At 40.0% G+C, this 27,255-nt stretch overlaps 2 protein-coding genes and 1 long non-coding RNA gene across 3 annotated transcripts in view; 2 read left to right on the top strand and 1 right to left on the bottom strand.

Moving 5' to 3' along the window:
• Nucleotides 1-288: 288 nt before the first annotated feature.
• Nucleotides 289-8,790, bottom strand: ak4 (adenylate kinase 4). Its single transcript, XM_079739960.1, has 6 exons — nucleotides 8,563-8,790; nucleotides 8,308-8,472; nucleotides 7,350-7,469; nucleotides 5,757-5,929; nucleotides 2,426-2,544; nucleotides 289-1,998 (listed from the first exon to the last, which is right to left on the bottom strand). The coding sequence occupies exons 2-6, from the start codon at nucleotides 8,447-8,449 to the stop codon at nucleotides 1,869-1,871; spliced, it is 684 nt and encodes a 227-aa protein (XP_079596086.1). The 5' UTR covers nucleotides 8,450-8,472; nucleotides 8,563-8,790; the 3' UTR covers nucleotides 289-1,868.
• Nucleotides 8,791-9,874: 1,084 nt separating this feature from the next.
• On the top strand, nucleotides 9,875-13,372 carry LOC307078242. The gene is made up of 3 exons (XR_013811986.1): nucleotides 9,875-10,164; nucleotides 10,749-10,873; nucleotides 13,038-13,372. It is a non-coding gene; the product is annotated as an uncharacterized lncRNA (long non-coding RNA).
• Nucleotides 13,373-13,882: 510 nt separating this feature from the next.
• jak1 (Janus kinase 1) overlaps nucleotides 13,883-27,255 on the top strand; it is a 69,075-nt gene continuing 55,702 nt past the window's right edge. The window contains exons 1-3 of the mRNA XM_079739955.1: nucleotides 13,883-14,147; nucleotides 19,247-19,467; nucleotides 22,079-22,202. Of these exons, the coding sequence (XP_079596081.1) occupies nucleotides 19,254-19,467; nucleotides 22,079-22,202 (338 nt within the window). The 5' untranslated portion in view covers nucleotides 13,883-14,147; nucleotides 19,247-19,253. The remainder of the gene's footprint in view (nucleotides 14,148-19,246; nucleotides 19,468-22,078; nucleotides 22,203-27,255) is intronic.

Genomic DNA, 27,255 nt, shown 5'->3' with positions numbered 1-27,255 from the left:
GTTTAATCCCCGAGTGATTCCCGGGGGCTCTACCGAGTTGCACAAGACCCAAAGGGTTTATTTGCAGAGCACGGGGGTCAGAGGAGGATTAAGGAGAACTGGAGATGAGAAACTAGTTTTCATCCGGAAGGGGCATGGTAGTATCTTCTTTATGCATTTTGGTGCCAGCCTTTATACTCCTTACCATATCCATGTATTGGCTTAAATACCAGTTCTGCCGTTTATTTATTGTTTGGTGTGTATTCATGTTAGCTCAAATGTTATAAGGTAACACACAACCCAACTGAGTCAGCATACACTTGCTTTTATTGGAAATGTTTAGAGATAGAGCTGGCTGAAAGACAAAAGTATTAAAATATTTTGTTGATCGGCATTATACAAGCCACTCAGGAGATCAATCAACGGCTCTGACTGTATTAATTGTAAGCACTGAAGAGTAAAGCCCTTACCCTGTATCCATAAAAAGGCAACACTTTAATAGACATATCATTCATTTTAAGCATTAGGATGAAATGCAACGTTCAATTTCAAAGTGCGTAAAAAAAAGACATCAATCTTGAATGTCACTAAATAGTGCAACATTATTCCGAACCATTTTATGATTACATATATATCAACGTTTCTAAAAAAATATATAGAAGTTATAGAAAGGATTAGTGTGCAGAAAGACTTTGAAAAAAGGACAGATTATATAACATAGCCTATTTTGTGTCTGGGAAATCAAGCCTATAATTTGTTTGGACAACTGTCAACATATGATTGTAACAATGCTATATTGCAACACACATATTTTTCAAAATATTATGGAACAATTTCTCATCTGTAGTAGTAACCAATATTAGTATTATTTGACCAATGTATTGAAATGAATGGAATTCATATTCAAACAGCCCACACAGCATTCAAACAGCCCACATACACATACGTGTATGTTAAGAAATCACTGCAGCAAACCTGCAATGACTAATGCAGAATATTTGGAAATATTCCATCACTGAAATGTGCTTACGTGCCAAACCAAGAACTGCCATTTCCTTTTAAGACTTAAAGTCCTTCTAAAACATATTTGGGTCAAGATATGTTACAGAAAATCAGTAATTCTATGACACTATGATGAATTGTTATTCTCAGCAATATTGAAGTTAACTTGGTAAAACAAAAGAGCGAAAACACTGTATTATATTGTTATGCTATTGTCTATATTCTGTATTTAACATCCAGTTTGTATTCAGTATGATACTTACTTTATTATATCTATCTCACTATAATGAAATAGTAATTTTACTCATATTGAAAGATAAATCCTATTATATATAAACAATTAAACAGATTTGGTAATGTCACTCTTTGGTCATCATCAAAAGTAATGTAAATCAGTTTTCTGAATCAATTCCACTGAAGAAAACTCAATTATTGTGCACAAGGAGCATTATTTTTACATGACATGCTTTTTGATAAAGAAAATTCTGAATAAATCTTGATTTGTTCAATTAGGATTTCAACTCACGTGTTTTTCCATTCTGGTTTAAAATACATGCGGTTGAAACACACGTTGGATAACAGAGGTCATCTGTTCTTTTGATCCCTTTACTTGATCATCAGAAGCCATCATCATGTCTGTGGATTAGTAAGAGGCTTCCCTTTTCCCTTTTACACAAAAATGACTTCCATCAAAATACCATAAAACGCAGTAGGTGCCTGCAATGCTTACACATGGCCCTTGCCTTGTTGTAAGAACTGGATTGAAGAGAAGTTAGATACTGCATATTTGACAACAAAAGTATAAAGCAAAAGCAAAACTTAACTGTCTGCCCTCTAGCACCAACCCCAGGATTTTTTGTAACCCGTACTTCCTCGTCACTTTTTCGTCAGGCTTGAGCGGAAGGCTGGCAGGTGTCCAGGGGCTGGGTGGGGATCTTAGTGCTGAGAAGAGAGCTGATGTAGGGCCAGATGCGGTCTGTGTCTGTACCCGAGAACTGGTACAGGATGCCTTGGGACCTTTGTGACAAAAAACACAGCAGAAGTCCAACACATAAAACAAACACATAACAATTTTCCTCGACTTGATGGTGATTTTTAAATGTACTGTGGGGGGGGGTTCTACCTACTTGTGATGTGTCTAATGTAGATCTGTGAAGCGCGATGATAGTGCATGGTATTAAACACGTTCAAACGGCTAATTTGTAATTGTACTTACAGGGAACCAAGCGATTTGCTTGCTGCTTCTGTGTTGCTGAGTAATACGCTTTTCCTGCCTTCAAGCACCTCACCATTTTGGGGAATATCCAACGTCATTACAGGTTGAATAGTGTTTTCATTATAGGTGTAGGCGGCTCAATCTGACACTGAAGTCCTGTATAGTGACTGATGCAAGAGAGCTGTGATCATTGGATAGCTACTGTGAGAGGTTGCAACTTTGACTCACTTATATAAGTTCATGACAGGCTTGGCCACATCCTTGTAGTGCCTGAGACGAGCCTGCAGGGCCTCAGGCCGGTCGTCCGCATGCTGGATCAGAGGCTCCCCAGTGACGTCATCCCTGCCCTGTGCAGTGTGGAGGAGTCATCACAACCACACAATGTAACACAGTACAAAATGGCACATCAGAACATGGAACAATGTAACACAACACAATATGATACAACCCAACCACACAAAATACTACAATCCAACACAACACAGTATAATGCGACACTATTCGACAAAAAAATAGTACAACACACCACAACCCAATACAAAATAGTACAACACACCATGACACAGTACATCCAAGTCAAGACAACACAACACAGTATCACACAACACAAAACAACACAGTACCACACAACACAGTAAAACAATGAATTTGGACACGGCACAACATGATTTTGAAAATAGAAAAATATATGAAACCCCAAAAACAAAATGGTTAACGCTGCTTTATAGAAGATTTTAGGGTTATAAAGGAGAGAACAAAAAGATCTTGAAACCAAACAACAGAAAAAAAAAGAATCTCCCTCGTCTGCCAACCTCATTATGTTCTACAATAGAGAAGCATTGCCTTCATGCACATTTCATCGATAGGCCAGAACGATTTCCTGAACCACTCAGGGAAGAGATGCCCTGATTGATATTTTCTAGCAAATGACATCCATAATAGCTCTTAAATCTTACCAACTGCACCTTTAACAGGCAAATGTATGTGGAACCTAATGAATGAAGAAACATTCAACTCTCGGTTGGTGTCTATATAACCCTGTTATCAGGGTTATCAGTCCCTACAAGGACAATGTCACAACAACAAAGTGCTCAGCTCATAATTTAGGTCCTATGGAAAGAACTTCCCGCCTTTTAATTAAAATGATATATACATTATTTTTATTATGAAATTATTTGAGTGGATCCTAATTTAAATAGCCAGCTTCAAATGCTGACCATGTTAATGATAATGTGCCATGAACATGTCAGTATGACTGTTGAACTCGTGCGTCACACATAGAGTGGGGAGAACAAGTATTTGATACACTGCCGATTTTGCAGATTTTCCCACTTACAAAGAATGTAGAAGTCTATAATTTTTATCATAGGTACTCTTCAACTGTGAGAGACGGAATCTAAAACAAAAATCCAGAAAATCACATTGTATGATTTTTAAGTAATTAATTTGCATTTTATTGCATGACATAAGTATTTGATACATCAGAAAAGCAGAACTTAATATTTGGTACAGAAACCTTTGTTTGCAATTACAGAGATCATACATTTCCTGTAGTTCTTGATCAGGCTTGCACACACTGCAGCAGGGATTTTGGCCCACTCCTCCATACAGACCTTCTCCAGATCCTTCAGGTTTCGGGGCTGTCGCTGGGCAATACGGACTTTCAGCTCCCTCCAAAGATGTTCTATTGTGTTCAGGTCTGGAGACTGGCTAGGCCACTCCAGGACCTCAAGATGCTTCTTACGGAGCCACTCCTTAGTTGCCCTGGCTGTGTGTTCTAGGTCGTTGTCATGCTGGAAGACCCAGCCACGACCCATCTTCAATGCTCTTATTGAGGGAAGGAGGTTGTTGGCCAAGATCTCGCGATACATGGCCCCATCCATCCTCCCCTCAATACGGTGCAGTCATCCTGTCCCCTTTGCAGAAAAGCATCCCCAAAGAATGATGTTTCCACCTCCATGCTTCACGGTTGGGATGGTGTTCTTGGGGTTGTACTCATCCTTCTTCTTCCTCCAAACACGGCGAGTGGAGTTTAGACCAAAAAGCTCTATTTTTGTCTCATCAGACCACATGCCCTTCTCCTGTTCCTCCTCTTGATCATCCAGATGGTCATTGGCAAACTTCAGACGAGCCTGGACATGCGCTGGCTTGAGCAGGGGGACCTTGCGTGCGCTGCAGGGTTTTAATCCATGACGGCGTAGTGTGTTACTGATGGTTTTCTTTGAGACTGTGGTCCCAGCTCTCTTCAGGTCATTGACCAGGTCCTGCCATGTAGTTCTGGGCTGATCCCTCACCTTTCTCATGATCATTGATGCCCCATGAGGTGAGATCTTGCATGGAGCCCCAGACCGAGGGAGATTGGATCTTGAACTTCTTCCATTTTCTAATAATTGCGCCAACAGTTGTTGCCTTCTCACCGACCTTGTGCAGGTCTACAATTGTATCCCTGATGTCCTTACACAGCTCTTTGGTCTTGGCCATTGTGGAGAGGTTTGAGTCTGTTTGATTGAGTGTGTGGACAGGTGTCTTTTATACAGGTAACAAGTTAAAAAAGGTGCAGTTAATACATGTAATGAGTGGCGAACAGGAGGGCTTCTTAAAGAATAACTAACAGGTCTGTGAGAGCCGGAATTCTTACTGGTTGGTAGGTGATCAAATACTTATGTCATGCAATAAAATGCAAATTAATTACTTAAAAATCATACAATGGGATTTTCTGGATTTTTGTTTTAGATTCCATCTCTCACAGTTGAAGTGTACCTATGATGAAAATTACAGACCTCTACATGCTTTGTAAGTGGGAAAACCTGCAAAATCGGCAGTGTATCAAATACTTGTTCTCCCCACTGTATTTGTGCATTGGTATGAGATAGTTTCAAAGAAACTTAAACAACCGTGTAGTAGCCCTTTGAACGTGGCCTTTGATGCCTTGAAACTTGATCTTAACCTTACTAGTGGCTGTTTTGTTCACATTAGACCTTTTATATTGTAATGGTGTTCTGTCACAATGCATTACTACAGGTGAGTTGCTGTGGGAATGGGAATTAACCAAGTGCATCGTATTATTATGAGGGTTATTCGCTGGTTTACTGGCAGGTTATTTACAGATGATTGGAGAAATAAAATAGTTTAACTGTCAAAGCAAAGGACAAAATCATATTTTCCAACTTCCATGACTCATAGCCCTATGACTTGCCTTGGATTTTAATATAGACTCGTAATTAGAAGGATTTACTCCTTAAAGGGGAAGTCCAGGAATGTAACACATTGCATAAACCCCCAACCAATGAAGCAACAGGGCAAGGTTTGAACCAGAGAAGAGTCTCCCAATGCATCCATGGGAGTCCATGGTGCATTTGCCATGTTTTTCTCTTGGTAAATGGTGCTTGCAAATTTTGTCTTATTAACTACTCCTCCTTCCGCCCACTGAAAACATCTATCATAACCAAAGTATAATAACACCGATTACCTGGAAAGTTGCACAACATTCTTAATCCACTCTTTCCCTCTATCACAAAAGGAACCTCATTATGGTCAAATCGTTCACTTGTCTTCAGACCTGGACTTGAGGAGGGTTGAAGCCCATGTTGTAGACCCTGCCGCTGGTTGGATGGATCCATCGGTCGCTCAACCTCTCCCGTAGCGTCTCAAAGGGGATGTTGAGGCTGATGACCAGGTCCAGCTGGCAGATGTCATTCAAAGCCTTGGCCTGGGCGATGGTCCTGGGGAACCCTGCAGAAGGAACCGGGCAGAGGAGACAGCAAACTAGTTGGCATGAATTATTGCTCAGCAAAAAAATACTTATATAGGTATCTCTGGGCTATGTCATTAAGAATTAAAGTGTTACGGTAACATTACACATTAAACCAGGCTCTATACAGTGTTTCAAACGACCGGCTAATAAAAACATGGACAATTAAAAATGATCCTTATGCCGCATGGGACTTATAACAAAAATACACATTGAATCACTTGTTCACTCAGAGGATTTGATTTATGCCAGTCACTGCTTTGATTTCGAACATGTAATTTAACTTTATGAAGAGGTTGATTTTTCTCATTGTCATAGTTGCAATGTGGCAGCGAGAATGACTCCTTCACTAGCTAACTTGAAACACTTTCCGAGGTTACAAGTTAGTAATCAATCTACATACATAGGTGAGTGTCAATCACATCACATGGACGTATTTTCAAAGAAATTTGGGGTGAATAGCCAGTGATGCCATTAAAAAGACTTGGTGAAACAACGCAGATATGGCCTAATTAATGTACAGCTGGGTCTGATTGACCATCCCACCTGGCCCATGTTAAAAACATTGAATCTTAAATCAAAAATGGAACCATACAGTAACAATAGTTTCTCTATCTGGTTTCATCTCTTGACCTTGAACTTGGTCTCAAGCAATATTAGAACCTTGCGTTGAGCCCTGGCCGTTGAGATTCTTCAAGGGAACCCTTTGTTTCAGCTTGAATTTGAACACTTTGAGATTAAAAAACTAATGTTCTGGGCTAAGGGGTCTAGGAAGGAGGATGGAGATGTCATCCCCATTGTAACAACCCACCCAACTTTGTGATACCTATTTTTCAAGCTTGGACTTTTCATTGAGCATGAGTGTTAAAATGAGCAATAATAACGCAGCTAACTGCTCCCCGGATGGAGCTGGGACTCCAAATGGAGGTGGTGTATCATCATACTAGTTCTGCCTGCCTGGGCGCTTACAGAGCTATGCTGAGTTCTCCAGTGTACCAAGCTATGTACTAACAGGTCACCTCAGGTCATCCATGTTTGTGTACACACTCAACCTACGTGACCACTATAAGTATCTATTTTCATTGGAAGAATGGTACAAGAACTACGACTATTCCTAGAAGTACCAATAGCAGTAGAATATAATATACATTTTTTTATTAAATTGTTATTCATTTGATATTAATAATTAGTATAATGAATTGCATTTATATAGCACTTTTTGCCAGGCACTAAAAGTACTTCAGTGTGTGTGTGCTGGCAGGGTATCAACCCTCATCCACTACTACACCCCCACACTATTTCATGTGGGGTCAACACGTGCAACTTCATGCTTACAATGTTGTTGTTGTTGTTGTGTAATGTAGCCATGTACCGGTGGAAGGCCTATCATGTAGCTCATACCGTCCAGCAGCCAGCTGTGACCCGTCAACTGCTCCAGTCTGGGGAGCATCAGCCTGGACATGAGATGATCAGGGACCAGCATGCTTCTCTCAACATAGCCCTTCACTAGCACACCGGCATCTGAGAGGCACACACGCGCACACACGTAAGTTTCCTTGTCTGGTTCATGACTACATTGTATTATTTGTTGCAAAAGGACCTCGCACTGTGGTATCTGAGATTGTGTATGATTCATTTAAATAAATTGTTTCACTGTTGGACACATTATTTTAGCAATTAAAATATTTGTAATATCTATAGGGGGATCATTATAAGCGACTGAATTTAGGAATATATTATGAATGGAAACAGCTTTCAAATCCAAAATGCATCCCATAATTAAAATCCCTCCAACTGTAAATATTTGGCATGAATTTCCCCTGAAAGTTAACTCATTTTAGAAAGTTAATTATCCTCTCAGATGGTTAGTCATGAGATTTTCTTTCTGCACCAAATCTGGCCAATCATGAACATGGGGATCATTCATCTTGTCAAGGCATTTCATTAACACTTAACATGTAACACAACATTTTTCCATGTTCCATCCATCCATGTTATTATCTAGAAAGCCATAAAGGTTATTCTAGTTCTTCAAATTGTCCTACCCTACAACAAGGAGCTGAAATTAGTAACATGTGTTTTTACTTAAAGAAAACACGCACTTGAATTAACAAGTCATGTGTGGTAAAAAAAAGCTTGCCACACGCAAGTTAAAATACAGTTTCTAGTTTGGTATGTATTCAAATATAGACAACTATTAAAACAGAACTTAGGTAGGCCTATTTGTCAACGCCTAATACTAAGTAGCCTACGTTTTCCTGAATGCGTCAATGCCAAAATGTGCATATGTGTTAAGCTAGATATGACGACGAACACTTTGCAAATTCAATACTATTACAGCAGCGATTCCTTTCCCTACCTGTGTTAGCTGCTATTCCCTCGCGCAGAAAGTGCCCACTAGATAGGTATTGGAGCCCAAAATTTTGCGCAATCCTTTTTGATATAGTTCCTTTTCCAGATCCTGGAGGACCCATGATAGCTGTTCGAAATAATTTGGCCATGGTCCCTCGATAGCCGAAGTTTCCTAAGAGAACAAAGCATATAATTCTCGCATTTGTTTAAGCCACAAGACATTAAACATTAAAGAGCATACAAGAGGACCAAAACAAATTGCCTTTTCAAATCGAGATCTATCACATCGGAGTCTTCTGGGTTCTTCTTTTTCTCACAGGCTTTTATTGTGGGCTATCCCACGCTTCTATGAATCAAATGAAGCCTAAAACTTCTGTTGGTCGTTTTTCCGAACTCAAAAGAAAACCAGATCGTCTACGTTTTTCTCTGCGAATGGATGAGGGCGCTTCTACAACGCCCTACTTCTCTGCCCCAATACGACACATCTCTTAAAAACTGAGAATGACTTGTGAGCAGAACTGCGCAATGTAATGTGGTTGTTGTAGTTTTCTACCACAGGACTCACATTTACATAAACAAATGTTCTCCAGTGTAATGGTGTGATCCAGATGCCTCGGACACCAGCCTGTTGCAACGTCAAGTTGTGGCGTCGTTTCCGGTCTCGGAGCACTTATAGCGTTCCCGTTCGACTTTGTGATTGTTTCATGAAATTGGCTATTTCGAAAACAAACAACACAATTTTACATTGCATTGCACGCACAGCAAGACCGTGCAATGCATAAATTGGTGACCGGGGTAAAGGAGCAATGTAATCAAGTGGGTAAGAGCATTTAAAATCGACGTTAAAATGACCAACGTGGTACAGATACAAAGAAAATAATTCTCTTCACGGGCGCAGCCATTTTATTTTGAAAGCGTCATCAGTGCTCTCGGTCTACTCAGAATTCCGAGAGATGAAGACAAAAAGGAGGCGTGCCTCCGAGAAATGCCGCAAGAAAGCTGGGCGATTACCCGACCCCCGACTCGGATACTTGGAGGTTTGGTTGGATATTGGCGGATCAGGAAGTCAGAGAAGAGAAAATGACGCCAGAAAGAAGGAAGACAATGCCAAGAAGATTATAAAATAGTGACAGACAGACATCCAGGTAGACATGCATAGGTTAGGATAGGCCTACTACAGATGGGCCTATATATCGATAGCTTGAGAGACGGATATAGCCTATATGGAGAGACAGAAGGAGAGAGAGGAATGGAGATAAAGGGAAAAAAAGAGAGAGAGCGAGAGAAAGAAAGAGAGAGCGAGAGAGACTTAATTTCATAACTCCATTGAGCGCTGCCTAAAGGGTATGTGGCCCTTACATAGCGTGACAAATAATATATGAATAATATTTAATATAATATATGTAGGAAACATGGACCTCAGTGATTGATTGCCTATTTGGGTGTTTTTTTTATAATGTGCGGCGCCAAATCGCAAACAGTGGCCAAATTTCGCAAAACACAAGAGCTAGTCCTCGTTCTCCACGTAACATTTGCGGACCATGCATACTTGTTGAAAGCCGTACAGCGTCGGCAGTGTCCCAAAGCTGTCAAATACTGCGCACAGCCTGCTGTCTCCGGTCAGGCGAAACCTACCAGCGTCCACCAGCGACCCAAACAACTTGGAGGATTAAACCATTTTAGATAACTAATTTCGCATCCAGACCCGGAAGCTTGGAGGAAAAAAAATAGATTGTGGTTTGTCACATGGCTGAAGGTATTTCAATAACAACAAAAAATGGCGACAATCACGTTGCTCCGTGTGGTCTTGCTGCGTCATTAAAAATATTCATGTAAACAAGGGAATTAAGAAGGATATTTAGAGGTAAGAAGAGTCGATTTTTATTCCCCATTTGTTAGGAATTAAAATACGTATTGATATTTTTTGGGACCATTGCACAACGTGACATTTGTTTTTTTTTTACCTAGAAGGGGGTGTGTATAACTCGGGGCGTTAACGTATGGCTGCACAATAACATTTGATACGATACGATTGCATTGGATGAGGCGTTTAAATTGGTCTTAATGTACGTCCTTTAAAACCTCCGCGTCTATTGCAGCGACAATTTGGATTAAACGTTTTTGTTTTCCCAACTTTTGGTTGATAATAATAGGTAACTAGCAGTGACACGCATGCTTATCTTATGGTTCTTTCTTATTAGTCTTTTGTGCATGTAGGCTATATGGTTATGCTCCCTCGATTGGGCTGTAGGGTAATGTCTTGTCTCGCTATCACTACAGGGCATTCTCGGTAATTAAAATACTGGCAATCGTGCAATGTAGGATTTTTGCTACAGGAATGACCGCGAAGATTATGTTATTTTGAATCTAACCATATATGTCTTGCTCGTAATAATAGCCTACATTAAATGTTTTTTGCAAGTGACTCGTCTGTTTTGTATGAGACAGCTAATGGAGTTGTTTACATGAAGAGGCGGGGAGGAGTCTACGTCGACGCGCGATGAGACTGGACTGCTTGGTTGGGCGGAGTCCTGAAAAGTATCACAACAAGTCTGACGTCACTCGGCCTTGTGGTTAGTATGTATAATCTGGCTTCTGCAAACAAGGAAAATATCTATAATGAGCTACTCCCACATTACATCAGATACAACTTGAGTAAACAAAAGTGGCTGCAACATAACTTGACAATATTATTCAACATTAAACATAGTTTGTCTGATTGTATGTATATATTCCAAACTCAAAATCGGTAATTGCACAATGTGTGCGGATTTAGCGTATGGAATGAGCTCATGATCCGATATGATGTAACCCATGATCAATTATTGGGAATATCTTCTATGACACACCCTGCTTTCCCAATAACTGCCTACTTGAGGGTGAAATAATTTCCATTAGTAAAATGTTTATTTATTTATTATTATATTATTTATTATTAGCTAACAATAACTTCTTAACATTTACAATTCCAGATTGTATATCTAAATATGTGAATTATTCATAAACATTCCTAGAACCCTGTAAATATTTGATGTCATTTCACATTAGCATATTACTCTGGTATTTTTGGGTTAGCAGATACCAAAAAGTCATGTAAGCCTACTTCAATTGTGACTCATTAGGGGGAAAGGAAAGATGGCTGTATTGGACACAGAATAGGGTGACACAGTTCTGCCGGTGACTGACAGTGTGGAGTGTGGAGGAGAGTCGGTGGACGGCTAGATTTGCCAGGCTGCCCTGGTTCAGTTATCACAGTGCTGATGCTGTGCCCATGGAAGGTACAGTACTGTGATAACTGAATGATGGTGGCCACCTTGACACTGGATCATTGGAAGCAAAGGACGTCCAGACTCCAATTTAGTAGAGATGATGTCTTGATGAAAGGCCTTAGCATATTGCAATGGATTGTTTACCATAGCAAACGTAGCATATGGGTAAGGAATCAGTGGAGGTAAAAAAAAGATATATCTTGCTACCGTATTCTGTGTCATGGAGAGATGTTATGCATGCTGATGTACAAATAAAATGATGGCCACATGAAAGTATCAGATTTCTTATTACATATGTTTTCTGCATAGGTTTTCAATAAATGAATACAACACATGTCTGTCTATATCTATGTATCTTCGTATGTATATTAAGATAAGACATAGACACTCTTTTAGCATTGTAAATAACATTTACTAGCCTTCATTCCAGCCACTCTCATGACTCCAAGAATATTGCACAATTTGGTCTATGGGGGGAGGTATAGCTCAGACTGCTGGGAAACACCGAAAGTCTGGAAAAACTACCATCCTGGTTTGGATAGGACTAATCAAATCTTGTGAGGATGTAAATCTGAAAGCTATGGAATACAAATATAATATTATTAGACTGATTTGCATATTATTAATGAGTTAGAATGAGGAAGTCAATACCAATTTGATTCGTTTTGGGGATAAACAGTTGAGATTAAACTAATCCTAGTTAATAAGATGTATATCATGTATTATGTATATATCTATATTTCCTTCTATGTATTGTTAGGTTGTGTTACCTATATTATAATTTTATATTAGATACGTTTTCCCCTGTTACATTCCTGAAGGGGATAATTAATGAAGACATTTACCTCTCTCACTTGGCCTCTGGCTCAGGTTTTTGCTGAAAATAACATACCAAGAGTTAATAGATTATATCTCAACAGCTACAAGGGATACAATAACCTTGGTACGTAAATAAAGTGAGACAAAACACATACAACTGTGAGATTGTTGTAGTGGTGAACGAATCGATTGGGAGGCTACTGGGTCAGTTAATAGAGCTAGAACAAAACATAAATCACAGATTTAATTTCCGCCTGAAATAAATGTAATGTTTTAGAGTGAATACCACCTAGTGCGTTATCAGTTGGAAACCCTACTACTATAGGGTAGCACTATAGGGCAATAGCAAAACATCTGCTGAGTACCTTGGTCAAATTATCTGCACCTTGATTAGTCATTGGCTGTTTGAGGTGGTATAAGGCAGGAAGGTTAAGTTCAGTTCAAATGCATGATGTTCAGCTGAGAGAGCACATCCATTTGTAACTGCTCTAAATAATGACCTCATCCACAGGGTCTGGACTGTCAGACACCATAATAAACAATATACAATCTGTAATTCAACCCTGAAAACGTTCTGTTTCTCAATTCTTTCTTCCATTGATGAATTTCATTTTAACATGTCATTTTAACATTGTGTTGTGTTTTATAGGTACTCAAGCCATCGGTGTAAGCAGCTCCAGAAGCACAAAATGACATGTCCATTTTTACAAGTTTTATGCAATATAGCCTAACTTGAATATAATTTAATTTTACTCGAATTATTTAAAATGTTGCTCCTGCCATCAACATGATATATTTTCAGATACTTTAGAGACCAGTCCAATCCAAACTACATCCTATTTAATCTTCGAATATTTTTCTCCAGTTATTGTTGAAAGTATCATGATTTTCTTTTATTTTTTCTATTTTTACTGTTTAAATTATTATAGATGCGCACATCTGTAAAATATAGAAATTGTATTGACTAAACCTAATGAAACAAAACTGAAATGTGTATGTCGCTTATTTGTATCTCAAGATTCAGTATCCGATCTTCCTGTGTCAAAGAGATATGATAATTTGAATTATTGTAAGCTTTGCAAGCAATTTAGTCACTCAAGCCTCGGTCTTAACTCGACAGTGGATGTTGTAACTTTCTGGAAAATGGTAGGAACACAAAAATCTTGCCAAATGATTGGTCGATATGTCTTATCATCGTCTATCATGTGGATCACGTAGTTCCTGATGCTGATTGGTCCGGAGCACTGGCGGTTGGGTCACAAGCGCATAACTGGAAGCCTAGAAAGATAGTGATCGTGATCTCATGATTCACGTCTCACAAGAAAAATGTAACTACAGCCTAATATGAAGCACCTGCAATATGTCTGGCAGCACTCCTGTTCAATCACCCACTGACGCTCTAGACTAGGTAACCGAAGGGTTAACCCCGGGCAAGTGACAGGCGGCCGATCAGACCAATCAGCGGCCTTGTTGCAAGGAAGGCAAACGCGCTGCTTTCGGGAAGGGGGGTGTTCATTGCCAGGAAGGGCAGATGACTGCGTCCTCCACCACGAAGTACTACAACGACAACCAATTGCTTGTGGGAAAAGCTACCAGTTTCCGTTGGAATTGCCTTAGCACGGGTTAATATTGACAACTACACGACAGCTAGTCAATCCAAAAGGAGTTAAGCGCTTAAAACATCCGCAAGCCTGAGATTAATGGCAGATGTTTAAAGGAAACGGACATATAAGTTGCCATCTGGTGGCTAGCCTGCTAGGTGAGTATCCCGAACCTAAAGCTCACCCTTCTCAATGCTGGTAAAAACTTGAATAACGCAGTTTGATGGTGGCCTCTTTAGTGAGTTATGGCCGTGAAGAGCTTCCGATGGTTGACACGGTGTCCTGTTGTCCTCTGTGTTCAATATCCGATCAGGTTAGTTTCAGTGTACTACACCCGCCGACTATAGAGCTATAATTATCATACAACACAAACAACACTGGCAAAGTTGGGATACTCGAAGGCATTATTTATAGATAAGGCATTAGAGACTTTCAATTTCTATATGATTGTTTTGTATTATTTGCGGCATAAACCTTCATATAATGGTAACGTAACTTTAGTCAACGTTCATTTGTTTCATCAGGTGTAGCCTATTATTTTACATGAATTGCTCATAATATGTATTTAAACAGAATGTGTTGGACGCAGTGGAATGAGACTAGTTTTTAACAGGAAATTAAGCGTGAGACGTGGTTTAAATGGCCTGAAATGGCATGGTAAGCCAGTTATATTATTCCTATAGGCTGGTTAAAGAGCGGAGGGGAGGATGGTGAGACGATAAAAAAATAACGAATCGAAACTAACGACCATATTAGTAGCATTGTGGTGTGGGGGTGCGACGTCTGTCCTGTAGTGTCATCTTTCTCTGTCCCTCAATATGGTCTACACCTCGTCCCGTACGTCCCTTTGCTGTGTGCGGTCATCACGTAATAACGTTACTCGTTTTTAATACATGTGAATTCCAGTAACGTATTCATTATTATCATCATTATTATATTCCATTTCTTTTATACTACCCAAATTACTAAAAAGCACTGTTATCGCCATATCATATATTTGTCCTTTATTTCATATATTCAACATATTTTTCAACCATTGCATCTCTTTTCCTCTACAGCTCTAACTTTCCATTAACATAAATCATGGTTGCTGTGGTAAGCGATCGAGTTCTTTAGCAGCAGACCGCTAAATAGGAATAGTCTCCGTAGACGGGCTCTGGTAGCAGTAGAAGTTTTTCACTTTTGCGGGCGCAGTAAACGTTTCCTGGTAACGGCGAGCTCCTCAAATCAGAGACGTCTGGTCACACTTCAGGATTTATGAAAGGTACCTACCGCGCTACCGCGAGGTAGTAACTTCTGGACAACGGCGAAAGCTTTGTTTATTGAAGAAAATGTCGCGCAAAAGTTTGACGACCTTCTTTGACGCCCTACATTGTTGCTCTTTGTTTATTGTGTCGCATTCTTCGTTTTCCTTGGATTTAATAGCAGGCTACATTGTGTCTGGCTGCTATGAGGTCACGATGCTTACGTAGCTGCCGCGGCTATCACAATCCGGTTTAAACCCCGCCCTACCACAAGGGTACCGTCGGCGGTGGAAACACGAGCCGTAACTAAGATGGGCTATATCGCACTTTAGGGGTGTACGGTATAGAAAGTACACCGGTGTGAATTTGCCGTACACGCTAGCATTCTGCTAATTATAGCTGATTGGTCAGGGACGGACTTGCGAATGATTACGACCAGATACCCCGCTTGATGGCATCTGAAGCTAAGGCAGAATCCGAAACATTATCTTAAGGAGGACTTTCCGTAAGAGTTAATTGTTGTGTGTGTGTGTATATATGTATGTATGCGTGTATATATTAGCGCTGTCAGTTTACCGCGCTGTAAAAGTTTTTACGTTAACGCAAAGCAATTTTAACAATTTTAACTGTGATGCACGCGGTGCCGAATCAGAGCCCGTCTGCACACTGTCTGCAGCAGCAGCAGATGACTGAGTTTTTGGTTGGACTAGACGGAGTTGGAGTTTTTTCAACCCAAAGACAGTGAAGGTACAACACTTTTATATAGGCCTACAGTCCAGTGTTAAGATATGACCAAAATACAAGCTGTGGTCGCTCACACTAAAGCTCGCTGTGGGCGTGCATGAACCATGAACCAACCTGTCAGCGGCTGGCTGTAAACAGTGACCAAATCGATGACCAAATTCGTTGCCAACGCTTTTAGTAATCGATTTTTATCGATTTGTTGTTGCACCCCTTATGTATATGTATGTATGTATTATATGTGCGGAAGTACCAAAGTGACTCAGAACTTGCCGTAAAGCAGGACCTCTGGCAGTATGCAAATATTTGACGCCATCATCTTTTTAAACAGAATTTTAGAACAGATAAGTGAACTTAAGTATTATCTTAGCACCAAATTTTGAATCCAACTTTCAAATTACTTGACAAAAAATTACACCCTTAGAAAAATGGCATTTGAGGGTGAAACCCCATAGACTCCCATTCATTCTGCAATCGCCCGCGAGCACCCTCGCATGGACAGAGATGTGTTGTCGCAACCATTTCAGAAACCGGAAGTTACCAGAGAGTGCCAGTTCGCTTCCTATTAGACATTCTCTGGTATAGCCCAGCTCAGTTACATGTAGTGATGAGGTTACTTGATTGATAATTTGGTTATTTAGTCTTTCTCTGACTCTGTCTCTGTCTTTCTGTGTGGAGGCTTCTCCAGTGAGGAGAGGGAGGAAGATCCTCCTTAAAATTGTTGAGAATAAAAAATGTATATTGTCCAGACCACTGTAATGAATTAATGTCCTCAAATATCACTACCTTAATGCCTTTGTATATGTAATATTCATTTACCTGGGTAAAGGGACATTAGCAACCCCTATCGCCTATTGACAATTACTTCAGGGAGGACGTTCCTCCCTCAGCCTCCATTGACTCCTAAAGTCTTGGCGGCCGGTGAATAACATGGGGTTCAATGGGAGAGAGGAGGAATGTCCTCTGAGTGGGTGTGACTAGCTAAGGGATCTCGATCCCGCTATTCACGAATCCACGAATAGGCTGGAGCCCTGGCTGCGCTATGAACCAATAAGCAGGAGTCCTGGCTGTGGAGCAGCCCGGAGGGAGGGGTTATCCCCTCAAGTCTATGCTACGAGAACCAACGAACCTGCTCAGTCGCATGACTCGTTTCCACCGAACGGTGTGCTACTGTTCGTTGCAGTACAGTGTGGCTCTGTTTGCTTATATTGACGTTTCCATAGACCACGGCCTGCCTGTGGAGCCCGCGGCCGGGCAGGGTTGCCCGGGCCGAGCTGCGGAGCCCGCGAAGAGGATTGACTTGATCAATAATTGAAGTCCCTCAATCTTAACTGGCTTAACACCATGACCAACATTCTGAAACATCCATTAACATCCACATTTGCCTCAAACAATGTTAGGCTTACAGCCCATGTAAATAGTTGTGAAATAATGTTCTTGTTGCTCATTTAATTGTTTGTTACTCTGACCGTTCTGTTTGATATTGTGGAAAGGATCTTAGTTAGTGAATGTTAGTTAGTGTTAGTGAATGATTCAGAGCATAATGCATTTTAAATGGCATCACTTTTGGTCTGGTGTCTTCCTTTTTGTTAATTGTAGCTGAAAATAAACATAGCCAAATTAACACCAATAGCTTCAGTCATTGAGGGCAAAAATAGGCCCAATGATAGGCACAATTTTTTTAATTTAGTTTTACAAATTAAGAGTAGGCCTGATTTGACTAATTGGCTTTGCATCCTTTCCTTCTGCCCTTGTAGTCCAATACATGCTGCCCACCAGCTTTCAAAGTACAATGCTGCCACTGTTGGATTTGTATCAATTCACATTATTATCCCAGCTTGCTATTTTGTAGTTTACCAAAACACCCTGAAACAACTTGTGTCTCACATACTTATGCAACCATACGTCACTAACAGTGCAAGCAGGCCAAAGGCAACCAAGGGCCCAGTCCTTCCTTCCTCACTTTCAAAACCACCAGCTGCCACTGAAATATATATATATATATATATATATATATATATATATATATACACGAATGAATGAATGATCTTTATTTTTTAAGATCATTACATTCCTAAATTGAACCATGAATAACTATTCATTAATGATATACAATTGAACATGTCAAGCTTTCGGTACAACTACAGAAGTAAAAATGCTCAGTGGCTTCCACACAACACAAGTGGGAGCCACCTGTGTTTAGGCCGTTTTGCAATGTTATCCTTTCTTTCTAAACCACAATGATGAATTGCTGTGTATCCACTTAGCTCCTTCCTCCTGTCTCCCTGTTCCTAATTCTTCTCAGACTTAGCCCTTCTAAGCCATAGCTCTATACCGGACACTGAGAAGTGATGAACTCCAATACTTTGTAAACACCCCAAATGACAGAAGTCTAACATTTTTACTCTCTATGAGTCAATGCTCTGTGTTGATTCCATCAAACATATTGAAACAGTGTCTCGTTATTAACAACACATTCATTGTACCGCTATTGAAATCATTAAAATAACTTAACATGCAATGTTGAACAACTTCTTGCTTCTTCACCCTGCATGCTATTATAAGCAATGAATTAAGATTGACAACAAACCTTGCGTCAGACATCAATTCAGAAACTACAAGAAGCAAGAAAATTGCCCAGACAGCACAGCAGTTTCGGCATCCTCAGTTTCGGTGCAGTATCGAGGGAAAGGAAATGAACTTTGCTTCTGTTGCATCGCTTTTCAGCTGAGCAAACTATTGTGCAAGCCCAACGTAAATCAACACTCATAAGCAAGCATACCCCGATTTTTTTATAACCTGATGACGTTGATTAGTCAAACCTTTTGGGCAGGTCCTAAAATGCTTAGAGGTTCAGTGTGTTGAATTGAGTGGCATCTAGCGGAACGGACTTGTCAGAAATAGAATATTGAATGAATAAGGGTTTCAATTAGCATAATGCCATGAAAATATGATTTTTTTTTTTTGTTTCGTTACCTTAGAAGGAGCTCTTTATCTACATAGGTAGCGGGTCCTCTTCCACGGAGCCCACAATGCTATTCCGCCAAATTTCCACAGTAGTTCAGAACAGACAAAATGCTATAGAGATTGATCTTTTTTCAAAATCACTCTTATTTGGAAGCTATGACCTTCAAGCCATGGCAGTTTTCAATAACTAAATTTCAAGCAATAAAATTTGTCTGAAATGTAATGGACATAAAAATGTCAATTTATCGTTCGTCGTTATCTATTGTTTTAAAATGCAACCTTCTGTTTCTCCGCAATGACCCAAGCATCTGGATGCCAACTCTGGGCATGATGGAGCAGCTGAGCCGGCAACTGTGTGGGAAGATGAAGAGGTCTGGCAAGAGGACCCCGATCCCTTCCTCCCCCGCCTCTTCCTCTCCGAAGGGCCTGGAGGTGCACTTCTACCTGGCGGACACCAACCAGCTGGAGTACTTCAGAGACTGCCACACCACGGAAGACATTTGCGTGGAGTCAGCCAAGAGATGCTGTGAGTTAACTGCTTGCTTTGGATTCAAAGAAGCACAAGCGTTTGATTTAATTATACATTTTTTATTTGGAAGTGTTGTCAATGATAGCTATGTAATTGTAATTATTTTGGAAGTTAAATACGTGGATTTCCCTAACCACACAGAGTACAGGAAGAGGTCAGGAAGGTTTACTCCTGATTATGTGGATTGTTTGACAAAAAGTGAAACGTCACTTAGTTTCAAATTGGTAACCCTAACCCTAACCCTTAAAGTAGGACAGCTTAAAGACTTCTAGTAAATGAAATCTGCAAAAAGTTTAGAAGTTAGCTGTTTGAGAGGACAATAGCCAAAGGAAAGAGTGGTATATTGACTACAGGGCTTGATTGCATTGGGAATCCAATTAAGTGGGCATCAATTAGCAAACTGTAGTGCAGTGGCCGCTGACTGACCTGGTATAAGTAGTCACTGTGACCTTTAGGGAGTGGTAGGTCGGCGAAAAAGTTGTTCTCGGCCTCGGAGCATATATAGAATAAACAACTAATGAGTGGTCAGCTCATTTGTGTTTTTGTTGTGAACAGTCCCAATTGGATTGTGCATACAGTACATGTTAAGTAATTTAACCGACCAATTGGTCCATCCCCCTCCCTTCAGAGCATAAATACGATTTTGCGGACCAACGGACTGAGCGAGATGTTCGCAATTCAGAAGCATGGAGATTCCGTACAAATAGATGTCTAATTTGTCAGTTTGCCATGTGTCTGTCCAGTGGACTCCCTGCTCCGTCGCAGGACTCCCGGAGCGGAGCTGCTCCGGGAGTCCGGCGGGAGTCCGGCAGGAGTCCAGCAGCTCGGCTCCGGGAGTACAATACATTTCTCCTCCATGTCGCGGTTCAATCTGGACTTCAGAGAGTCAAAGCCAAAGTTCCTATCCCCTAATTCCTTTCCAACCATGGCCGAGATAACCACCACTACGTCTTTACTTGTTGTGGAAGTACCAGAGACGTCAGACTAAGTCTTTATGATGAATAATATCATCCGGAGCAGCACATAGCTTTTGGCCGTGATATTAGATATTATATTATATAGATACCTTTTATATTATTATTATTATTATTATTATTATTATATATTTAGGTGAGTGCTGCATGCAGTGCTCTACTATTGTTCTTAAGTTTTATTCTTTCTTCTTTATTATTCTCTACAAACTTTGGGACCTATCTCCTTCGTAAATTGTACACCTAGAGACTCCAATCCAATTTTAAAAGGTTCAGATCAGCTTGGAATCGCAGAATTATTTTCAGATTTTAAAAATATTTTATACTTTTTAAGATATTCTACTTTTAAAATAATATTTTTTACAATGGAAGTCAATGGGTGGACAGTAGAGCATTCTCTGACACTTTTTACTTAGTTCAGACTTTGAAACTTGGTCAATATTTTATCGTTAACCTTCATCAAAGGTTTAACAAATCATCACACTTGTATCTTGAATAATCTGAAAACAGAATTTCAATTACCTTCATACTTTCTTCGAAATCACAATTTAAGTTCCATGTCGGCTTGTTTTCAATAGGTCTCATTGATTTACACTGAGGTTATAGCGCGAGGACGTGCAGGCAGCGTTGCCAGATTGGGCCATTTTTCCCGCCCAATTGGACTACATTAATAGTGTTAAGATGGAAAAATGAGCATTAGGCGAGTACATACAATTTTGGATGGTTTAAAAAAAATAAAAAACTGGAGGGATTATTATAAATCTTTCTACAAACATCAATCAATACCATACCTTTCATAATGCATATCGTTTGTGCAGATAGTAACACTATTACTTCAGCTACTACTATTTCAGCGACAACTACTACTACTTCTACTTCTACTTCAGCTACTACTACTTATACTTCAGCTACTACTACTTCAGCTACTACTTCAGCTACTACTACCAGTCCATAACTACTTCTACTTCTACAGCTGGTATCACTACTACTACTATCTTCCAGCTTTGACAGTATTACAGTTTAGCTTCCAGCTTTTGTAAATATGTATTTCAGCACTTGCCTGTCTGTCTGTTTGTTTACCTCCCTCCTGTCTGTCTGCCTTCAGTTGTAACAGACCACAAACTACCAGGCAGGAAACGTCAGAGAAGCAACATCCTGATATTAGTCTTTCTCTTTACTTCAAACTAGCTCAGGCATATTTTTAATGATTTTCAGAATGAAAGTGAAAGAAAAGTAGGTATGTGCACTAGTCACTTGTGTGTTATGCTCAGCCATTGCTGGATACTTGAGCGCTTCAAGGGGCTATTGGTATGTGTTAATACATTTGGAGCAGGCCAAGCCATTATCCAAAAAAACAGACTTTTTTTTTTTTAAAAAAGGGGAACAAAAAAGAAAATGATTGATGAATGGATTTGGGCATGTGTTTGGTCAAATCCATATATATCCAATAATATATTAGGATCGGTTTGATTTATTAATGTCTTTACTGTCAGTATTATAGAACAGGACTCTTTTTTTAAAAGGCAGATTTTTCTGATAATTCTAAACTCAAGGTTGCTTGTTGCTGAAATCTGACCAAATGTAGCGATGAAATTGCCTTTATTTATGGTGTTCATATTTCTCCCCTCACTTCACAGCGATCTCTCCTCTGTGCCACAACCTGTTTTCCCTGTATGATGAAACAAATGACCTGTGGTACCCCCCTAACCACGAGTTCAAGATCACGGAAGATACCAGCCTCACGGTCCACTACCGAATGAGGTATGAAGCAGCACTAACAGCATGTCTCGGCGTGAACTTGTGTTGACATCGAAGTGTTTAAGTAGCAGACGTGTCTAAGCACAGCAAAGCATTTCCTTTTTGTTCATGTGCTCGCCTTGCTCTCGCATACACAAGGGGAGTGGAAGGCCTCTGTGGTGACGGATGTTCTATTGTGTGCTTTAGGTGCGTGTCAACATGTGCTTGCCTCCCTTGTTTTTGTTATGCTTTTGCCTCCCAGTGCTGTACAGTTTGATTTGTACAAAGCCTTATTCACTGGCAACAATCAGGTTATTGTAGATCTGTTTGGAGATAAGGACACTATGCAATGTTAACAAATGTTAAAGACGCCCACATTAGGGCTGTCACTTTTGAGAAAAGTCAAGTTCGAACGGATATCGAATATCAAGAAATAAATTAGAATATATTAGAATATCTAGGAGCCCCCCCCAACACAACGTAATGGCGATTCAATCACAAATTTATTACGTGACAAGAGGAGACATAAACAGGACTTGGGCCATATCCTATCGGAAGAGAAATCGTTGTTTGAAACAGGTTATCAACTTAATCAATATCTAGTGCTGTCGTGTCCTTGAAGAAAGTAGTTCAATCCGGGTCGCTTTTAACTCACTTTATTTGTTAAAGTATTTCGGTATTGTAACTATGAAGCAAAAGGAGTGGAATTGTATTTAACATGTGGAGAGAAATACCGCAGTACTATCTTCCAGCCCCGGGGGGCTTCCCCCGGGGCTCTCAATGGGTCTGCCATATGTCTCTGACCTCATCTGACTCCCGCTCCCTGTTTGTATCAAGTAGGCGTGGTCTATGTGAAGTAGGCGTGGCCTATGTGAGTATTGGCTCCGGCTTCCTCACCTGTCTAAAGGTGCTGCCATCTGTGGCTGGAGTAGGGATTGCAGCTTACATGTTCAATCCTGCTTCCTTGTGGCTATGTGGGGGTAATGCAGCTTATGTGTTCGATCCTGCTTCCTTGTGGCTACGTGGGAGCAGCTTATGTTCTTAAAATACGTAACAGTGCCACAATGCATATCTCAAAATTAGACGTAATCTGATCTGCACAGCAAAAACAATGACGTGACAAATTAAACAGGAGACAGCAGCAGGAGTAAGGTCTATAGCCTATCTGCAAGAAATTCATTTCTTAATGTTTGCTAGAAACAAAACAGTCTATCAACTTGAACAAGTGCGGTTCTCTTTTTATTCACAATGTTACCTGCGGTAGAGACCACACGTTCGGAGCGCACAGACGTTCCTGGCAAACATGGGTATTTGCGTGTCAATGTTGAGAGAAGAAGGTATTTGTTGCAGTTTCTTTCAACCAATGCAGCGTGTGGCTGTCTGCGGCAATGACTTGGGGTCGCAATTTTCTGATCGGGCTGGCTGCTCTGTGCTTTATCCATTTTCGAAACAGGATATACTAGTATTTGCTTGATTAGAGCACCCGCGAATGGATGAGATCGCAAACATAAAATAAAAACCAAACGGTCTAATCATATACAGTAAAAAATGCGCTACACAACATGACAGTTTTAAAACCGAATAATTTATATATACCAGAGTTTTCGCTCACGCATTGCGTGCGCTCAACCTCTAGTTGTAATTAAACCCATAGCAATAATGTGGGTCCCCAGTCGGTAATGTAACAAATTTCTGAGCGCATAATATAATAACATTTTGCCTATAATGTTACACCGTATAACATTCGTTCACCACAAATGACTCTTAAAAGCAGTGCCAACATTTTAATATTTTTAACCACTCAGCAAATTAAAGACAACAGACTGATTATCATTTAGGAGGCCACTCAATGACATGCAGAAGCATCATCAACTCGCTCACTGAAGTGGTCGTGTATAATACCTCAGGGGTAGTATCATTCAGGAGATTTTCAGGGTACAAATGTCAGGATATGTTGTTCACACATATGGCCCATCACGAGAATAACAGGACTTAACCGTGTGTCTGAAAGCAGCTAGTGTGAGCATTTGATTATATTATAAAATTAGTCAATTTATGGTAAAAGGAGTAATTGTTCAATGGAAAGTGTAGTATACTATGCAGGCAAAACAATTATTAAAAAGCTTTTACTGTTCTTCAGGGCTGAAAAGTGCATTGACATTTTAAATTGCAAGGCAACTACTATTTGTTAGTTGAAAATAATATTCACCATTGAGATTAAACATCTCTTCCAGTGTCCTGGCCAAGACAGGCAGCAGTAGCCTACAGTCACACATAGCATACACTCAAAACTTAAGAAAGATAAAACAACTAAAACAGTCCGCAGGGGGGAGGGGCGATATCAATATTGCAGGACATTTCGGGAGGCTCAAGGAGTGTAATAAGTTTGAGCAACAAAGTGTAAAGACATTTCGGGAGGCTCAAGGGGGGGAGTAATATTACATTTGAGAATTTAAATTTCGCCTTAAAAATGCACAAAATGGTCAAAAAGAAAATGTTCAAATCTAAAATAATGTACAGATATCAGGGCTGTACGCTTACTTTTGTGGTAGCACTGGTGCTAGCAAGCAAAAAAATTCAGTAGCACAAAAATAATTTTGGTAGCACACATACTATAGTCAAAAAATGCATTTTATTCAGATATAACTATATTAACAGAATAGGACATATATACAAAGGTAACACAATATGAACAAATTTAACAACAGCAAAGTGACTATAAGAGCCTTTTTTAAACATCAGCAGCCAGAAGTGGTGAACACATTCAACAAAATTAAGTAATTATTATGTACAAATTTAACAAACACTTATTTATTAACCTCTATCAATAACTGATTTAATGAGCCATTCGCAGTTTCACTGTACCGGCCGTGTGTACTTAGAATTGCATGGCTTAATCTTTGAGACAAGCATATGCTACTGGCAGGATAAACCAGGTAGCCCCTTGCTTCGCTCCGTCTCTATCTATAATCTATCTAATCGTTTAGTCTTTCAATATTTTACACTTATGAAATAAAGTGTAGCCGCTCCTTGTAGGTAGGCCTCCTGGACCGTTTAGAGGAGGAGAGCCACTGCATTGTGGAGGTCGAAGGATGAAAACTCTCCAATGATCATGATCTCCACTAGGTGCAGGATTTTCTAGAAAAACAGAAACAATTTGTTATTTTTGAATAAAGTTAAAAAATGTACATTTTTCAAGATATTCTACAGATATTAATGACATACTTCAAAGTCATGATTGTATGGCTCTTTGGTAAGGAGAGTCTGCCACAGGGCTAGGTAACTTTTGTCACTGAAGGTGTTGGCAACAAGGACCTTCAGTGCCTGCCACTCATCCTGGACTTTGTTGAAGTCGTAACCTCCCCTACAATGAGTGGAAATGATAAGAAAGAGGTTCAGCTGTTGTAATACAAGGAGATGTACAGTTTTTGTAACAAACACCTCTTTTCACTATTTGAGCCTAAGTCAATTTACTCACTTAAGTGTGTCATCAAAATGATTCAGGAGGATAGTGATCTCTTCAATGCCGTAGTCTGTACTGTACTGCACTTGGAGCGCCATCTTTAGTGTCACTGAGCAAACTGCTGAAGCGAGACTTGAGTGTTTCAACTGCCAGATCCACAGCTGCTGTGATGTGCTTGCTGTTTAAAGCAGCATCATTAAGTGTGGCAGGGTTTGCACCAAACACTTTTCCTTTCAACTCCAAACCCTGAAGATGAAATGTAACAATTAATAAAGTTTTCATTGTTTGCCTATTGACAATACAACTGTGAAAAATAAAAGATTAATTACTGAAGCAAACTAACTTCCAACTTCAAGTTTACTTTCACATCAGCAAGTTTACAGTTGACATCAAGGAATTAAAATTAATGATGGCATCTATCAGTCACTTGAGTAACAAACCAATAATTATTTTAGGTTTGCATTGTATTTTTGTTAGAATTATATTCCTTCATACCTAACCTGAAATTTGACTTTCTCTGTCTCCTGAATACACCCCATGAACTTCTGTAACATGCCACCATTCTTTGGCCTCAACTTCATGTTTTCCGGAGCTGACACTGTTCTTTTCAGCTCAGATATAGCCTTTTGGAGGATCAGGTCGTTGCTTTGAAGGATTCGACTCAGACTTCCTAGCTCATGGAACATGTCTGCCAAAAAATGGCTGAAGGCAAAAAACTCCTCATTCTTGATCTAAAGAACAAGCAGAAAATTCAGAATTATCATTATTATTGTTGTAACAATAATTCCTAAGTACACAGTATTTATAACACAAATAAGAAAATATGATAGGTTACCTTTCTTGCCCTGCCTTGCACATCAGGACTGTTAGCTGCCACAGCAAGGTGGTCCATGTGTTGCAAGGTGCCAGCATACTGTTCACTGTCCTCTGCAAGATCCCCCAGCTTAGATTGCTTGAGAAGTATATGCAGGGCTCGCTGAACATGTGGAACCCAGCGTGTTCCTTTCACACTCGATGGGCTACACACGTTCACCCCAAGCTCTTCTCCCAAGGCCTGCAGCTCCCTCCGTGACTTGGGGCTAAAGTGTTATATTTTCCACACCAGGTGCAGGAGGTCATATACCTTTGCCACCATCACCACCACCACGATTGCAAGCTCCAATCTAAAAATGAATTAGGAGAAAAGGCTTAAAAGAAAAGATATGGGGAAGCAGGATCCATCAAATAATGACAATGTTAAATAGACCTATCTGTGAGGCATACAGTGAAAGGGAATCACATGATCCCCAATTTCTCCTTTTAAAAGAGAAATAACTCCTCCGCGATGCCCCATATTGACTGCCGCCCCATCAGCGCCGAAACCAAGAAGTTTGTTCAGCCAGCCATTGGTGTCTGCACCCAGCTGGTCAAATGCTGCTTTGGTGGCTTCCAGTACAGCTCAAATAATTTAATAAACATTAAAAAAAAACAGGTTTTAATGGAGAAAAATAACAAATATAAATAATGTTACTGTTAATGTGACAGAGAGTGACACAGGGACAAACAAAAATTATGATATGACAACTTTGGAATTTATTTAAATAGGCGAATGAAACAAAGAAGGCTATGTGAAAC

Source organism: Pollachius pollachius (genome assembly GCF_949987615.1).
Source record: "Pollachius pollachius genome assembly, chromosome: 7".
Classification (NCBI taxonomy): Eukaryota; Metazoa; Chordata; class Actinopteri; order Gadiformes; family Gadidae; genus Pollachius; species Pollachius pollachius.
This window is presented reverse-complemented; position numbering and strand designations above follow the sequence as displayed.

Coding starts and splice junctions, on each gene's coding strand:
- ak4 (XM_079739960.1), bottom strand. CDS start 8,449: ATGGCCAAATTATTTCGAACAGCTATCATGGGTCCTCCAGGATCTGGA. Junction 7,470..8,307: donor GGGAATAGCAGCTAACACAG/GTAGGGAAAGGA, acceptor TGTGCCTCTCAG/ATGCCGGTGTGCTAGTGAAG. Junction 5,930..7,349: donor TCACAGCTGGCTGCTGGACG/GTATGAGCTACA, acceptor TTCCTTCTGCAG/GGTTCCCCAGGACCATCGCC.